General features: G+C 34.8%; 3 protein-coding genes across 5 annotated transcripts; 2 read left to right on the forward strand and 1 right to left on the reverse strand.

Annotated features, from left to right (window-relative positions):
* The first annotated feature begins 2,485 nt into the window (after positions 1 to 2,485).
* On the forward strand, positions 2,486 to 4,310 carry LOC123673424. The gene is made up of 3 exons (XM_045607907.1): positions 2,486 to 3,685; positions 3,833 to 4,225; positions 4,281 to 4,310. Exons 1-3 carry the CDS (start codon positions 2,486 to 2,488, stop codon positions 4,308 to 4,310), a joined length of 1,623 nt encoding a protein of 540 aa, XP_045463863.1.
* A 2,446-nt stretch (positions 4,311 to 6,756) lies between these two features.
* LOC123672734 lies at positions 6,757 to 13,511 on the forward strand. Of its 3 annotated transcripts, none has more exons than XM_045606994.1 (8): positions 6,757 to 6,989; positions 7,037 to 7,449; positions 7,505 to 7,768; positions 7,953 to 8,831; positions 8,885 to 9,056; positions 10,285 to 10,442; positions 12,917 to 13,123; positions 13,184 to 13,511. In XM_045606994.1, exons 1-8 carry the CDS (start codon positions 6,869 to 6,871, stop codon positions 13,421 to 13,423), a joined length of 2,454 nt encoding a protein of 817 aa, XP_045462950.1. In that variant the 5' UTR covers positions 6,757 to 6,868; the 3' UTR covers positions 13,424 to 13,511. The 3 variants fall into 3 exon arrangements, with proteins under 3 accessions (XP_045462950.1, XP_045462952.1, XP_045462951.1); XM_045606995.1 differs by lacking the exon at positions 6,757 to 6,989 and having other exon boundaries at positions 7,032 to 7,171; positions 7,233 to 7,449; XM_045606996.1 differs by lacking the exons at positions 10,285 to 10,442; positions 12,917 to 13,123; positions 13,184 to 13,511 and adding an exon at positions 9,126 to 9,262.
* LOC123672735 (alcohol dehydrogenase class-3) lies at positions 13,431 to 17,583 on the reverse strand. The gene is made up of 7 exons (XM_045606997.1): positions 17,255 to 17,583; positions 16,960 to 17,203; positions 15,925 to 16,145; positions 15,585 to 15,801; positions 15,265 to 15,531; positions 13,631 to 13,769; positions 13,431 to 13,577 (listed from the first exon to the last, which is right to left on the reverse strand). Exons 1-7 carry the CDS (start codon positions 17,270 to 17,272, stop codon positions 13,544 to 13,546), a joined length of 1,140 nt encoding a protein of 379 aa, XP_045462953.1. The 5' UTR covers positions 17,273 to 17,583; the 3' UTR covers positions 13,431 to 13,543.
* Positions 17,584 to 17,596: the final 13 nt, after the last annotated feature.

Genomic DNA, 17,596 nt, shown 5'->3' on the forward strand with positions numbered 1-17,596 from the left:
ATACCTACCAACGTAAAACTGTCAACCTGTAATATATTTTCCTCGACACTTATATTAGAGTCTGTTATGGCTAGAATGGAGGAGAAGTGCATTGATAATAGGCTTGTAATGAATATGCAAAAAACGGATTGTATATTTTTCACTACCGAATGAACGCACTGGATTCCACCTGATATATTACAAAGACCAAATAATTGAAGGAAGCAATGAGTAAAGTTTCTTGGTGTTGAAATGGACAATATATGGCCTTTACATTTACAGACTTCTTCTCTTTTTCCGAAAACAAAACCATTATTTTGAGGAATGCAAAAACAGTAATAATAACCGACAAATGAACTCTTATATATATCCACTTCATTCCTCTACTTTGCGAGAAAAGAACACGCATTATGTAGGTATAAAATTATTTAATGAACTGCCAAAGGAGATCCAGAATTTGGAATTTACTGGAAAGATTATCTGATATAGTAATTAATTTTTTTTATTGTAATTTTGACTTTTTTCATTTTTATTTTAGGATATCGCAATAATTATTGAAAATAAATATATATTCTGTTCTGTTCTGTTCTGCTTTGCGCTGTTCTGTTCTGTTCTGTTCTGTTCTGTTCGGTTCTGTTCTGTTCTGTTCTGTTCTGTTCTGTTCTGTTCTGTTCTGTTCTGTTCTGTTCTGTTCTGTTCGGTTCTGTTCTGTTCTGTTCTGTTCTGTTCTGTTCTGTTCTGTTCTGTTCTGTTCGGTTCTAAATACCTACCAACGTAAAACTGTCAACCTGTAATATATGTTGAATGCTGATGATACAAACATTCTGGTCCGAGCCACGAACATATTTTCCTCGACACTTATATTTATTCGCGAGACATATGAGAGAGTGGACTACCTAGTTTTTGGGGTGTTTATTTGCGAGGTTTATTGAATTAGAGTTTATCGGAGTTATAACTGTAGTGATCGGTGGATATATAAGGACTGTCTTTTCATTTTCTATTAATTCATTCGCTACTAATATGATTAAAAATGGTTAATTGTATCGAATGTTCGACTGCTATCGGTCGATCTAAATCGGTGATAACTTGTGAATCATGCAAAAACTGTATTCATGCCGCATGTGTATCCAAGACGCTAGATATACTAGCCGCAATAAATGCTGTTCCTGGTTTATTCTGGAGGTGTAAAGATTGTGTGAAATCGTGCGTTTCTATCAGGCAATCTGAAATCGGTAACTTTCTAGAATCGAAAGTCGATGCCGCATTATGCAAAATTGAAAATCATATAACTTCGTTAAAAACCAACTTCGTGAGGAGGCTCCAAGAGCCTATTGTTGAAATAACACCAACTCCGTATGCTGATATTGTCAAGAATAAGACTAAGCCTGCGGTTGTCATTAAGCCGAAGAATGAAAATCAAGCTGTGTCACAAACTAAATCGGACTTGATGCGAAATATTAATCCTGCTGAACATGATTTCCACTTGGCGAGAGTGAAGCATTTGAAAGATGGTGGAATCCTTGTGGGCTGCAGATCTGGGGAGGAAAATGATAAGCTGAAGAAACTGGTGGAAGAAAAAATGGCGAACTCGTACAAAATTAAAGAATTTGCTGGAGTGGAACCACGACTTCGAGTGGTGGGGCTGTCAGAGGAATATTCTGGTGATGTTTTACTCGATTTAGTTCTGAAATGTAATCCGGAAACTTTTTGTGGATCATATACTTGTAAGATTGTCAAAATTTTTCCTACTAAAAAAAGTCCTAACATTTATCAGGCTGTTATTCAGGTTGATAGAATTTGCTATGATAGATTAATGAAAGCAGGTAATTTGTTTGTCGGTTATGACAGTTGCCGCGTTTTTGATGCTATAGATATACTTCGCTGTTATAACTGTAACGGATATCACCATTCTTCAAAGGGATGTAAAAAGCCTGTAACTTGTCCACTTTGTGCCCAAATGCATGAACTTAAAGATTGTAAATCTTCAGAGCGTAAATGTACTAACTGTGTCAAGTTGGTTAGCGCATCTGATTCAGTAGTTTCAGTGAATCATGCAGTTTGGGAAAAAGAAAAATGTACCTCATATAAAGCGGTTTTGAAAAAGTTTAGGGATGATTTATTGGGTCCAGCATAGCATTCGGGTGACTTCACTGATTGTAACCTTTCTGACAGTGCCTCAAATATTAAACACAGCACTAGTAAAACTTTGAACATCTATTATCAGAACACCCGAGGCTTGAGATCTAAGACATCAAGGTTTTTCAATTCCATATCTATCAGTCAATATCCAATAGTTGCTTTAACAGAAACTTGGTTAGACAACACAATTAAGAATGATGAGTTATTTCCTAGCCATTATGAGGTATATCGTTCTGACAGAAATTTTATCGCATGTAATTGCTCTAGAGGTGGTGGAGTTCTCATTGCGGTTGATAAGACATTTGAATCAATGGAGATAGATTTGAGTCAGTTTTTTTCTTGCGGTCTATCAGTGCTCGATATAATCATGATCAAAATCATCACGGACTCGACCTCTCTATATGTGATGAATGTTTACTTGCCACCTTCTTTGACCATTGACCGATTTCGCTCACTCTTCGAAGTTCTTGAGACCATACGCTTAACTTATAATGTGAATTTTCTCATTGTTGGTGACTTCAACATTCCTCTATGTTTTGCGGATATCAATAACACTACTGTACAACGTAGCACACCTGAAATTTGTCTTCGGGAATTTTTGGAGATCGGCAGTTTATCACAACATAACTTTGTTTTTAATGATTATGGTAGAGTACTGGATTTGGTTATTTTTAGTGGTAGTAGGTGCCTTGTTGAGAGGTCTCTTGATCCGTTAGTGGTTGAGGATAAGCATCATCCCGCTTTGGGGGTGAGTTGTTCGCCTAATATTGCCCATAATTTAAAAACTAATTTTGTCGCCTCTTATGAACGTCAGTATGATTTCAGTAAGGCAAATTTTTTCCTCATGTATGATCTTGTTGGAGGTATAGATTGGAGCCCTCTCGGGATCATTGACAGTGCCGAGGAGGCTTGTGCTTTTTTTAATGATACAATTCATAGCGTCTTCGATCGTAGTGTGCCTCTTCGATCTTACGAGAACAAGCGCATATATCCTCCCTGGTTCAATAGAGAGATCATTCGGTTGATTCGCTTGAAGGCTAAGTATTGGCATAAATTTAAAAGAAATAACAATGTCATTGCTCGCGAGGAATTTATCCGTTTGAGAGCGAAAATCAAATCGGATGTGGATAAGGCCTACAAAACTTTTGTGAAAAGAGCTGAACAAAATATTAAAGAAAACCCTAAAAAATTCTGGTCATTTATCAATAGCAAAAAAGGTTCAACTCTTGTTTCTAACCAAATGTTTTATGGTGGGCAGTTACTCAATAATCCATTAGACATTCTCAATAGCTTTGCCGATTTTTTCGCGAAATCATACTCTACCAGTACAGCTAGCATTGAAGTGACTGATAATACTAATGTAATTAATCTAAATATTACTTGTTTCGAGGAGAGTGAGGTCCTCGTGGCGTTGAAGAGGATGAAACCCACAATGACTATGGGTCCCGATAGTATCCCATCATTGGTTTTTAGAGATTGTGCATATGTTTTAGCTAGTCCACTTACTATTTTGTTCAATATTTGTTTGAGAACTGGCACGATTCCTGATTGCTGGAAGCTTTCCAAAGTACGCCCAATTTATAAGAAGGGAAATAAATTTGATATTTCCAATTTCCGACCAATATCGATAATCTGTAATTGCAGTAAGATTTTTGAAGTTCTCCTTTACAATAGATTATATTCCCATGTTTGCAATCTAATAACTCCATTTCAGCATGGTTTTGTTAAAGGTCATTCGACAGTTACCAACCTCTTCAACGTAACCCAGTTTATTTCCGAGGTCATTGAGAGAAAATCCCAAGTAGATATATTATACACTGATTTTTCAAAGGCTTTTGATCTGCTTGACCATGGAATATTGTTGAGGAAGTTGTCTCAATTTGGCCTTTCCTCGGCTCTCATTGGTCTTTTCAAGTCTTACTTGTCCAATAGGCAGCAATATGTCGAGTTTAAGGGAGTCAGGTCTACAGTGTTCTCCAGTACTTCTGGAGTCCCTCAAGGAAGTAACCTTGGGCCACTCCTTTTCATAATATTTATTAATGATTTGGCGGAGGTAGTTGATGTCGACTGTTTGTTATTTGCTGATGATTTCAAAATATACCTGGAGGTAAGCAATGTATCGGACTGCTTGCGACTCGCCTCTAATTTACAACGCGTTGAAGAGTGGTGTAGAAGGAACAGGTTACCTTTGAACGCTGAGAAGTGTAATGTTATGTCATTTACGCAAAATAAAAATACTATTCGTTTTGATTACACAATAGCTTCCAAAGTTCTGCAGCGTCCATCGGTGTTAACTGATTTAGGAGTGAATTTTGATTCCAGACTTTCGTTTGTGCCACACATAGATGCTACCTTGTCTGCTGCGAATGGGATGTACGGTCTCATAGCGCGAATCTCTCGCGATTTCTCTGACACAGTCACATTAAAGACCCTTTATTATGCATTTGTCAGATCAAAATTAGAATACGCGTCTATAATATGGTCTCCTTGCTACCAGGTCCATATTGAGAGAGTTGAGTCTGTGCAGCGGCGTTGTCTAAAACTTTTTTCATATAGAGCAGATGGTGTCTACCCGCCTATCGGTTTTCCTCAGAACCTGCTTTTGAGCAGACACTGCATGAGTAGTTTGAAATGTCGACGAGAATGTCATTCAGTTGTATTTACTCACAAACTAATAAACGGTGTCATTAAAGATCCTTGCATTCTCGAAAAACTAAATTTTGCTATTCCAAGACCAGCCTCTAGAGTTAGAAATACATTTTATATGCCGACACCTCGAACGAATACATTGAAGTATTCACCACTTTATAATTTGTGTGATGCCTGTAATACTTTAAGTTCTCACTTGGATATTTTTAATTGTTCCATTTTAAATATCAGATCACATTATTTTGACTGACTGAGCATTTTTGTTATCGTTTTTTTTTTTCTCAGAATATGTAATATTAGTGTATTCTTTATTTTTCATATGTTCCTTGTTCTGTAGTTGGGTTTAAACCTGTAGAACATTGTATATAGATTAAATAAATAAATAAATAAATAAATATTAGAGTCTGTTATGGCTAGAATGGAGGAGAGGTGCATTGATAATAGGCTTGTAATGAATATGCAAAAAACGGATTGTATATTTTTCACTACCGAATGAACGCACTGGATTCCACCTGATATATTATATTACAAAGACCAAATAATTGAAGGAAGCAATGAAGTAAAGTTTCTTGGTGTTGAAATGGACGATTGCTTTGGTTTCCTCATATTGCACAACTGAAGAGTAAACTTTGCACCATAATGAACAAATGAACTTTGCGAGAAAAGAACACGCATTATCTAGGTATAAAGTTATTTAATGAACTGCCAAAGGAGATCCAGAATTTGGAATTTTCTGGGAAGATTATCTGATATAGTAATTAATTTTTTTTTTATTTTAATTTTGACTTTTTTCATTTTATTTTAGGATATCGCAATAATTTTTGAAAATAAATATATATTCTGTTCTATTCTGTTCTGCTATTTTATGTTCTGTTCGGTTCGGTTCGGTTCGGTTCGGTTCGGTTCTGTTCAGTTCTGTTCGGTTCTGTTCTGTTCTGTTCGGTTCTGTTCTGTTCTGTTCTGTTCTGTTCTGTTCTGTTCTGTTCTGTTCTGTTCTGTTCTTATCTAAATACCTACCAACGTAAAACTGTCAACCTGTAATATATGTTGAATGCTGATGATACAAACATTCTGGTCCGAGCCTCGAACATCCATCTCTTTTGTATTCGGGATCGAGCACAAATGTTGACTCTCCATTCCTTCTATCTATACTCTAGGTAAGATGTCTAAAAAGATGGTGAATGCACTCGTCAAATTTTGAATGCAATGACATTCGACAAAATTGAAAATATTATTTTTAGTTCGTGGCGGCGCCGCAATGTCATACTTGTCATTTCGATCTTTTTTTCTGTTGTTTTTGATTGGATACATTAATTAAAACCCGATACTGACCAATCAAAAGCGACGTGTAACCGAGTATGATCGTGCAAAGTCGTGAAACAAAACACGAAACGTTTGCTGGAATGAATTCAAATATTAAATAATAAATAACAAGAATCTTAACTTGTTGATAGCGCTACCTACAGTTGACATAACGAAGCTTAACTAATATTCTGAAAATTGGCAAAACAAAAGCAAATCAGTTCATACACCTGGTTTTTAGACATCTTAACTCTAAGATATGAATCGACCTTTACTCGAAATTTCATGTTGATAGCATCCACCTAAGATGTATAAAAACATGGTGTATACACTCGTCAATTTTTGAATGGAATGACTTTCGACCAAATTGAAAATATTAGTTTTATTTCGTGGCGGCGCCGCAATGTCATACTTTTCATTTCGATCTTTTATCCTTTGATTTTGACAGGATACATTAATTAAAACCCGAGCCTAGCCAATCAGAAGCATAACTAATATTCTCAATTTGACAAAACAAAATCTAATCAGTCCATTCACCAGGTTTTTAGACATCTTACATCCACCCAATAATTATTTTATATTTCTATGCATCCACCGTACCATAGAATATTCTGATTGATTCGGTTTTTTTCCACAGAATATATGTTAACTTAACCTTGAAAGATACTGAAATAGAATCACAGATTACTAGATAGAATAGTAAACATACACATTCTTTAAATTTTTCTAAACCGGATAGAGGCACCGGGAGAAATCCTGCTTTTTTTATATTGTACAGTTTTATTACCAGAATATCAAAATGAATGAAACCGATATAATGACAAACATAAGACCGGATATTCTCTCTGTAAACGGTATTTTGCTAAGCGCCAAAGCTAAGTATGGGGATATGTCCAAAATAATATATAAAGGATTCGCAGGTATATCTAAAATAATTGAAGACCTCTTTCTGTTATCGTAGTTTCAGGTGAAAATGCAATTTCTTATATTCATGAATCTCTGAGAACGTTTCTAAATGACAAGAAATATTTGGAAAAAGACTTGCCTAATTCTGAATTCAAGAATTACTTTGAAGAGCTTGCGTTATTACTGTTAGTTAACTGTGAGTTCTCTAAGCCAATTGATATGGAAGAATATAAATATTTCACATATAATATTCCCAGAATTTCAAAGTATGTGGTTACTAAAGTAATTACCAATATGAAAATGATAGAACATTATTGTACAGCTCTAAAAAAACTTCCTCTGCAGTACTCTTGCGAAATATTCCCTGAATTTGTACCTATTTTGGATAAAGTGGAATCATCTCAATTATTAACAGATGTTCACCTGATTTTGTCTACAATAGCCACTTTATATATGAATAATCAAGAAATGAAAGTATGTATACATATATACAGTGAATACTTTCCAATGTTACATATTTATATTTCAGCATTCAGATTGCATGGATATGTTACTGAGGAATGTTCCAGATTTTTTTTTCTTCTTAACTAGAATATCAGCAAATGATGCAACTAAATTAAAAAAAAATTTAGTATATAAAAGAGCAGGACTTGTATTGGAAAAATTATTTGATTTGCTTTTTTTCTGTCATAAAAATAACATGCTGGAAGGTATATTCATAATCAAACTAATAGATTCAACAACTTCAATTGTAAGGGCTGTATCCTTAGACATGTTTATATATTGGGCAGAGGTAAGAAATTTTACTAGTTAGAAGTTGCATTTTACTGTTTGGAGTAAACAATCAATAAACAGATTCTGAGATGGTCAAAGCATACAACTAATGCTGGATATTGAGATTTATGTTCCAATTAAAAATTTTTTTATTGATTGATTTTCGTTATATTTCTATCTATAAGGAAGTTTTTTCATTATAGGTTGATCTGCCTGATGGTCAAAGTTTACAATCTTATCTAGCAGAAAGTGCGTATTCAATAAATGTAAAATATGGAAACTTTAAACCTGCGGCAGATTTAGTTCAGTCTTTGAAGCCATTTGCGGCCAAACCTAAAGATATAAAAGAACTAATACATACGGCTGATTTAGATAAAATCGTTTTGATGGTAAATAGAGCTGATGAGAACCAAAAAAAGTGGTTTCAAGCTCTTTTGTTTTCTCCATTTTATTCCAACAAAAAAGCTATTGAATGTGTTTATAAATGGGGTCAATTATGTGATGAAGAGGATGTCAGCAGAATCTTAAATCAATCAGCTAGTGTTAAAGATGAAGAACCAAAAAAATTAGCACTGAAATGTGCATCTTTGTTGAGTTTGGAACAGTTAATTGTTGTTGTAATAAGACATTTTTACAAAAATGGTTTCGTTATTTTGCATGATAACCATCAAGAACTAGTCTTATGGTTCAATAAGCTGAAAGATTCTGAGTTGGTTACTGAAGAAAACAATCTTGAATTGTTACTATTCATTCTTGCAAATCCTGATTTTGCTGTGCATTTTATACTCACAGAATGCATCAAAAGTGAATTTTATATTTCTTCATTGCACAGTTGCTTTAAAAAGCTGAAAGATATTTGGAAAATACATGATATCTGTCTGAACAATTTGAAGAGAATTATGACAAAAACTCCACCTAGCTTAGAAACTAGCCACTCGTACACGAAATTAATTCAAATATTGTATGATATAAATTTAATTACGTTCGAAGTATTTTCTAGTAAAATTATATGTCCTCTCCTAGAAGAATATTATAAATGTGAGAAAAATCAAGAGATGAAGTATTTGCTATCAATACTCAATGTAAGTTGCTATTTTGCCTTAAAAGTCTTCCATTCATTCTTATAATTTCACAGAATCTAGAGTTGAGGATTTCATTGGGTGATGGCACAAAGAAATTTTTTGAAATCCTTCTAGGAATTTTACAGAGAAGAACATCGTTTCAAAATCACAATACGGCCATACAGAGTGTCATTCAGGAAGTGGTCCATTTGATATTGGATAAAACATCTCTCAACCAGCAAATTGGTATGTTTTTTCTTATTTTAAGTATTATTCTGTTAACATTTTTTTTTGATAATTGATTTAAAAAATTAGAAATCTTTGAAATAGTCAGAAACTTTGGATGCTCCATCAATTGTATGTTGAAAGTCATAAGTAGTGGTTGCTGTAATCTTCCTGATTTATTAAGTATTTATGAAATTTTGGAGTAGGCCTTGAGTTGTGGGTACAACGAATGGTGCAGCCCCACATCATGGAGTGACTTATTTATTTCATGAACGTGAGTAGTTCTTCCATGTTTCAGTTCGAAATAAACTTTATCGGTAATTAATAAGATATACAATAGATCCTCAGGGGATAGCTCCCTGATGCCAATTGCCAAATGAGATGAAACAAGATGGATTAGGGAAACACAGCCAGACGATACAACCTCTTACGTTCCCAAAGTCTATTGATTAGACTGATCTATAGATCTTGGTACATTTATGGAACTGGCCACGCATAAAATTTTCTTTTTGAATCTAGATACTAGCACGCATGCCCGAATATAATACATCTAAAAAGCTGTATTAACGCTTGCGTAACGTGGCTTGCAGTATTAGTAAACAGATACGTCGTCACGTAAAGAAAACGCGTTATACCCCCTCTAGACGATATAACCGCTTTTTAGCTCTATTATATCCGGGCATGCGATAATATACCTTTAAAGAAATTTTCGCTTTCTCCTTGGATATAATTTTCGGGGCTCTATGTTCTTGTTTTCAAGGTCTTCACCTTAATCCTCTCAATCTCTTTTAAGAATCATCGTGATCCTATACTCCTGAAGGTATTTTGACTAAAATACCAACTGAATACCTTGAGCTCTATACAAGTGTCTTGATCACTCTTCGTTTTTGTTGTGAAAGGTAATAAGAATGCTTTTGCAGTTATCTGTCTGTGTGGGTAGGTTTTTTGTCTACTTTGTTTCCTAATCTTCTCTCCGGGTTTCTTGTTACCAAAACGCAAATAAAAGTCAAAGCGCCATCTCTTTCAATTTCCATGTTGAACTGATACCAGACGATGAAGATTTCATCAGGATATATCAAAGCCATTTGAGAGGCTTCTTTAGAGCTTTTTGTATGACATCTTTTCCGAAAAACCTACTAGATCATAGTTGAAAGCTCGAAATGTTCTAATTCTGTTGAACAGTTCGGCCCTGAAAGCCTTCATCAATATATTGAGTGATAGTCTTACCTACAATTGAAATTTTTTTCAGATTCTTTGTTTTTTACACAGAATTCTGAGGAAGACAAAATGCTCACCTACTATAAACATTATTTATGCAACTCCATAGAGACTAAAACATTTTTCCAGTATATGCTGGGTGATATCAGTACTGATCATAGAACAACTGTCATTTGTGCTTTCGTTAAGGTAACTTTATTTTACTTGATGTTAGTTTAGTGGAGTTACAAAATTATGTGAAAACAAATCGTTGAAATCATGAAAGAATTTGCAACATATTACAATGATTCAGCTGTATATCAATTAATTTTCAAACAAAATACTAATTTATGTTGCAGTTCTTTCTATTCTAGACAATAAAAGTAGACGTACAAGGTCATTCAGAAAATATTAATATTTGGACCTTTCTGAATGAAATTTAGTTTTGAAAATTGACATGAAATACACTGCGCAAAAGAATTAACGCACATTATGGAAATCTCAAATTTATTCTACAACTGAAGGTGTTCTCAATGATAATTATTTTTATCAGAATTATGCATGCATATGTTATCCACTTTCAACGTTTTTCTTCAATACAGATGTTTTTTCCCAGCAGGAATAAAAAAAGATGAGATTATCGGATTTTGAATGTATTGGCTCCATTCTGAAATCAGTTGTTCTCGATCAAATCTAGTGGTCAATAGTTTTTCTTTCGTTTGATTTTCTACACTCGATCGCTATGCAACGCGAAACACGCAATTTGACCCAAGAGGAATGTGCCCCAGCGGTAGTTTTGCGAGAAGAAGGGTGGATATCCACAAGAATTGCAGAAAGGTTTCGAGTTTCCCATACAAGTGTATCCAGAATGTTGCAGCGATTCAGGGAGGCAGGTATGAATGTCCGAAGACCAGGACAGGGTAGACCACGGGTAACAACTGCCATTCAAGAACGTTACTAGAGAGTTTCTTCGTTGAGACAACGGTTTGCAACCGCTCGCCTCCTTCAAAATCAGCTTGAGCAAACTCATGGGGTGCAAATTAGCACTCAGACAGTAAGAAATCACCTCAGAGAATATGATTTAAGGCCTCGTGTCGCGGCAAGAGGCCCAGCTCTTACCCCAGCCCATCGAAGGGCCTGTTTGGATTTTGCGAGAGAGCATATCCATTGGAAAGAGGCTGATTGGGAAAGAGTGCACTGAGCATATCTTTCATGTGGACGTCTGTATACAAGGGAACGTCGATCACAATGGTAGAGGCAGAATCTAGACTCATCTGTGAAGAGAACTCTTTCCCAATCAGCCTCTTCCCAATGGATATGCTCTCTCGCAAAATCCAAACGCGCCCTTCGATGGGCTGGGGTAAGAGCTGGGCCTCTTGCCGCGACACGAGGCCTTAAATCATATTCTCTGAGGCGATTTCTTATTGTCTGAGTGCTAATTTGCACCCCATGAGTTTGCTCAAGCTGATTTTGAAGGAGGCGAGCGGTTGTAAACCGTTGTCTCAACAAAGAAACTCTCAAGTAACGTTCTTGAATGGCAGTTGTTACCCGTGGTCTACCCTGTCCTGGTCTTCGGACATTCATCCCTGAATCGCTGCAACATTCTGGACACACTTGTATGGGAAACTCGAAACCTTTCTGCAATTCTTGTGGATATCCACCCTTCTTCTCGCAAAACTACCGCTGGGGCACATTCCTCTTGGGTCAAATTGCGTGTTTCGCGTTGCATAGCGATCGAGTGTAGAAAATCAAACGAAAGAAAAACTATTGACCACTAGATTTGATCGAGAACAACTGATTTCAGAATGGAGCCAATACATTCAAAATCCGATAATCTCATCTTTTTTTATTCCTGCTGGGAAAAAACATCTGTATTGAAGAAAAACGTTGAAAGTGGATAACATATGCATGCATAATTCTGATAAAAATAATTATCATTGAGAACACCTTCAGTTGTAGAATAAATTTGAGATTTCCATAATGTGCGTTAATTCTTTTGCGCAGTGTATGTTCATTAAATATTATGTAATTTTCAAGTTCAAATCATCAATTTCAATAGGATTTTTTTTTGTCACATTTGTGAGATTATACCCGGGTGATTCTTTCAAAATGAATCAGTCAAAAATCTCGAAAAGGAAACATCTTATGGAAAAATGTTGCGAATAAAAGGTTTTGTGGGGCAAATCCACTTGTACTAGAACTTCTTCCATTTAATTCCCCTTTGCGAAGGTACGGGGGTAAACTTTTGTATTTTTTATTACAAATTCGTGTTATATGGCAAATAAATACAAAAGTTTTGTACGAACAATTTTTTACGAATTGTCATAGATGACTGTATTCCAGTCTGGGTTTTTCTTCTGAACAGCGTTTTAACGTACCCATTCCATTAATCATTCACATGAAATTCGTTTGTTCAAAACTATTGTATACTTTTTTGCAATAAAAATCTCAAAAAATATATAGGATGTTCCATTCGAAATAAGAAGAAGATGTCCAACTTCTGGTATAATCGGATGTTGCATAATAATGAAAATATTTTATTCAAAAATTCAAGTGCCAAAACCACCTCATGTCAATTTTCAGAATTGGATTCCATTTGGTTGTTCAGAACTAACCTTTTGTGAATGATATTGTATTTTGCATAAAAGTAAATACTGGAGAATTGAAATAGGAATTCATTTTAGATTTTGCCTGCATGTGTCCAAGATGAATGGATGGCAATATGGTCTGAAGTATCTCAGAAAATTGGTTTAATCGAACTCATCCATATACTGAAAGACACGATCATTCTACTTACTGATTTCAGTAGAAACCAAGAAGGGTCAACAAATTTCTCTATATACCTAGAAGCTTTGAGATATCTTGTGCATCAGTACGGATTTATTTTGAAGGTATAAAATTTCCCAACTAGATGTTTTTAATTTCTCTATTGAGATTTTATATTCTTCCAGACTAGAATCCTACCTTTAAATAACGAAGAAAATGAAATAGCTATAACTCAGTCCTTAGTCAGTTTGATGGCTCATTTCCCAGAAAATTTAAAAGAAACAGAAGGATTAAATATTATAAATTCCATGATGACCAACCGATCATTGAAACATTTAGGAAATGATCAAGATTTCCTCAATAAAATATGCAGAATCAAAAATACCACTCTCTGTCAAGTGATTGCTTCAAAAATATTAAATTAAGCAAACGTTCAAATTTGAAATGATTTTTATTTTCTTTATAAAATTTTTTGATATTACATTTGTTGAAAAAAAAACCCTGAAGAACCAAGTGTATTTATTTCTTACATGTTACAAAGTCCATCAATTTTCACTTACTTTCAAAACAGAGCGAATGCTGAAAAAAAAAATTATTAAATAACTATTTATAGAATAATACAATTACTTCACCTTTCTCCCTTATGCATGAGATGGAAAGCTTCGTTTATTTCTGTGAAACTCAACTTATGTGAGATGAACTCGTCCAGAATTAATTTCTTGGATAAATACTCCTCAACCAGCCGAGGAACGCTTTCACGACTTTTCCAGCCTAAATTTAAAAAAAAAATGGGGAGTACATATACTAAATACAGTACATCTTATGAGTACTATAGGGTGTTTTTTATCGAGGTATATAACTTTAAGTTGGCATAACTGTTCAAGATGGCCACCGATTTAACAGCTGTCAAGTGATTTATTCTCAGTTTGGTTTGGCAATTCATCATGAATAGACTCACGCCTGAACACGCTTGCAATTGTGCAATTTTATTTCGAAAATAGTGGTTCTGTGCGGAATACGTATCGCGCACTACGTCCATTAGCGATGAAGCGCACTTCTGGTTGAATGGCTACGTCAACCATCAAAACTGCCGCATTTGGAGTGAAGCTAATCCTCAAGTGTATGTCGAAACACCGTTACAATGAAAAACTGACTGTTTGGTGCGCTTTATGGGCTGGTGGAATCATTGGTCCGTACTTCTTCAAAAACGATGATGGCCAGAACGTTACAGTCAATGGTGATCGGTATAGAGCCATGATTACTAACTTTTTCATTCCTGAATTGAACAACCATGATGTCCAGGAGATGTGGTTCCAACAAGACGGCGCAACATGTCACACAGCTCGTGCCACAATCGATTTATTGAAAGACATGTTTGGTGACCGCCTAATTTCACGTTTTGGACCTGTGAATTGGCCTCCAAGATCTTGTGATTTAACACCGCTAGACTACTTTCTGTGGGGCTATGTAAAGTCATTGGTATATGCGGATAAGCCACAAACCCTTGACCATTTGGAAGACAACATTCGCCGTGTTCTTGCCGATATACGGCCACAAATGTTGGAAAAAGTCATCGAAAATTGGACGTCCAGATTGGACTACATCCGAGCCAGCCGTGGCGGTCATATGCAAGAAATCATATTTAAAATGTAATGCCACAAGATTATCTTGCGGATAAATAAAATTCATGTCAATCGAATAATCCATCGTTGTTTTATTGCAATTTAAAGTTCTATAGCTCTAAAAAAAATACCCTTTATTTGTTTAGAATACTAAGGAAGCAACCATTTAACTAATTGGTAAAATCAGGGAGGAACTAAGTATTGATAGTTTTACCTGAAACGTTGACCGAAATTTTTGAAAATTGGTGATTTCGATGTACTCTTTTCGAATTTCAACTCGGCCACCTTGTATCTTTGCCGCCATCTTGAAAAAATGGTGACCAATATCAATTTTTTGGTAATATCTCCTTTCTCGCTCATTTCACGATAAAAACAGTTATACACAATATTAAAAAACAGCAAAGTTGAAATTCTCAAAGACCACATCGAAATCTATAAAATCACCATTTTCAAAACTTCACAGGTAAAACTACCTAATGACTGGACTAAATGTCTGATGCGTTCCAATATGTTTTAGAGGTAGCTCGATTGTATCAAAAAAATTAGGAACTCCCTCAATAGACTACACAATTCTCAGTCTTTCGAAGAAAAAAGGGAATATTTTCTTTTTCTTTTAGACCTTGAGGTCTGGAAATATTTTGTACCTCCAAAAGCTGTTCCCTTCCATGTTCTACCAGTAACTAACTGAAATGGTCTTGTGCTAATTTCCTGACCAGCACCAGCTACACCTACAATTGTGGAAACGCCCCATCCTTTGTGACACGATTCTAAGGCTGCTCTCATTGTAGCAGTATTCCCGATACATTCAAAAGTATAATCTAAACCACCATCAGTCATTTCTATCAGAACTTGCTCAATTGGTTTCTCGAAGTCTTTAGGGTTTATAAAATCAGTAAAACCGAAATCCTTAGCTGAAATAAATCTCAATAATCTGAATGTTCCATATAGAATTGTTTAAGCATACCTTTTTCAAATTTCCTTGCATTTATATCAATTCCAATAATTTTGGAAGCTCCGGCTGCTTTACATCCTAAACCTACGGCCAAACCAACAGCACCCAATCCCCAAACTGCACAAGTAGAGTTTTTCTCAACCTTAGCAGTGTTCAATGCAGCTCCATAACCAGTTGGCACTCCACAACCCAGCAAACAAACTTTCTCAAGCGGTGCAGAGACATCAATCTGAAAAATTGTTTAATTAAAACCAATAGGCAGAATTTTTAAATCCTCCAAAATTCGAGATATTTAGTCGATAATACTCGACAATCTTTTGATCAAATAGTTATTCGATTAACAGTAGCATACCTTTGTCACAGATACATCAGCTACCACAGTGTATTCAGAAAAAGTAGAACATCCCATAAAATGATATAAATTTTTACCGTTACAGGTAAATCTTGAAGTTCCATTTGGCATAACCCCTTGACCTTGAGTTGTGCGAACTTTTTGGCATAAATTGGTTTTTGGTGATTTGCAAAATTTACATTCTCCACATTGAGGAACATATAATGGTATTACATGATCACCTAGAATGACAAGTTTAAATAGTCGATTACAATGATCAGGGAAAGATATTGAATATTAAAAGAATGAAAGAGAAGCCATTACAAGAATATGTTATTTTAAAGGATTATTTTATTTGGGTGATTTTAAGAAAAAAAGTTGAATGAATATGGATTCACAACTGCTTCATCATCAAAATAAGGTGAATGAATAGTGTTTTTCTCAGAGCATCCTCATTTCTCAAGGTATTGAGCTAAATATAGGAGATACAAATTATTGCAAACTATCAAAAAAACTTTCTTTGATGAAATAAATTTTCTTCATTTTTCATAAAATACTAGTTACGCACTACAAAAAACTGTATACATTCTGTATATAAAAAAGTGTTTAGGAACTCATATTTCCTAGACATTTTTCCTGATATATTCTTAGCAATCAGTCCTCTTTGTTTGTTATTATTTTTAAAGTCTATAGAGCTACAACACAGTCTTCTTAACTTTCCTGCATCTTTTTGTTTTGTTTTACAATCCCGACTCTGTGAGACCTCTCAGAAGCAATGAGATGTCATCCTACAAAACTAAAGATTATTAACTGAGAGTTAGTATAAAAAACGGATAAACAAAAATGAAAACGATTTTCAATCCTCGATAGAATCAAACTGAATAAGAAAATGATAAATATAAATAATGACCCTATATAAGAGTATGCATTGATTTCATAATATGCAGGAGTGAAGGAAATGCGGAAAAAATTAGAAAATTAATATGAAACCAAATTTTTCATTTGGTTTCTTGTCATATACTATTTTTTTTAGATAGTTATACAGGTAATCCTTACCAACTGCAACATTGGTAACTCCCCCTCCTATACTCTCAACTATTCCAGACCCCTCATGACCCAAAACAACAGGAAATAATCCTTCAGGATCTTGACCGCTTAACGTGTAAGCATCAGTATGACATACTGCTGTATAACAGATTTTTATTCTGACTTCATGGTCCGCAGGAGGCGCTACTTGAATAGTTTCTATCTTTAGATCCTCATTAGGGCCCCACGCTACTGCGGCTTTGCAGGTAATAACCTAGAATCAATTTTTTACAGGAATTTTTTTATAATGGATTATTTTATCAACCTTTCCAGCTGTAGACATAATAATTAATTACGAAAACTCGAAAAGTAGGCTGGTCTAAGAGTACGAATAGAATAAAAAATGTTGAAACTCTTATCACTAACAGAAAATTATCAATTATTTTAAATTAACATTCAATCTTTTCCTCTTGACCTATCACCTTGAACTATCCAATTTGTGTCATAATGACCGGGTAGGGTTGTCTCCGCTGGATATTTGATCATTTATATCATATTTCATTAAATATGAATAAAAATTATATTCTTTTTCAAGTAACCAGTATGTAGTGTATTGAACCGAAAAAATTTAATTGCGGTTGAATTTTTGAGTGTTGTTTTGAATTTC

Source organism: Harmonia axyridis, chromosome 2, assembly GCF_914767665.1.
Source record: "Harmonia axyridis chromosome 2, icHarAxyr1.1, whole genome shotgun sequence".
NCBI lineage: Eukaryota > Metazoa > Arthropoda > Insecta > Coleoptera > Coccinellidae > Harmonia > Harmonia axyridis.

Coding starts and splice junctions, on each gene's coding strand:
- LOC123673424 (XM_045607907.1), top strand. CDS start 2,486: ATGATCAAAATCATCACGGACTCGACCTCTCTATATGTGATGAATGTT. Junction 3,686..3,832: donor ATTGCTGGAAGCTTTCCAAA/GTACGCCCAATT, acceptor ACTCCATTTCAG/CATGGTTTTGTTAAAGGTCA. Junction 4,226..4,280: donor ATTTCAAAATATACCTGGAG/GTAAGCAATGTA, acceptor AACGCGTTGAAG/AGTGGTGTAGAAGGAACAGG.
- LOC123672734 (XM_045606994.1), top strand. CDS start 6,869: ATGAATGAAACCGATATAATGACAAACATAAGACCGGATATTCTCTCT. Junction 8,832..8,884: donor ATTTGCTATCAATACTCAAT/GTAAGTTGCTAT, acceptor ATAATTTCACAG/AATCTAGAGTTGAGGATTTC. Junction 10,443..12,916: donor TCATTTGTGCTTTCGTTAAG/GTAACTTTATTT, acceptor AATTCATTTTAG/ATTTTGCCTGCATGTGTCCA.
- LOC123672735 (XM_045606997.1), bottom strand. Junction 15,802..15,924: donor CTGATGTATCTGTGACAAAG/GTATGCTACTGT, acceptor ACAATTTTTCAG/ATTGATGTCTCTGCACCGCT. Junction 13,770..15,264: donor GAAGGGAACAGCTTTTGGAG/GTACAAAATATT, acceptor TTTTAAATTTAG/GCTGGAAAAGTCGTGAAAGC.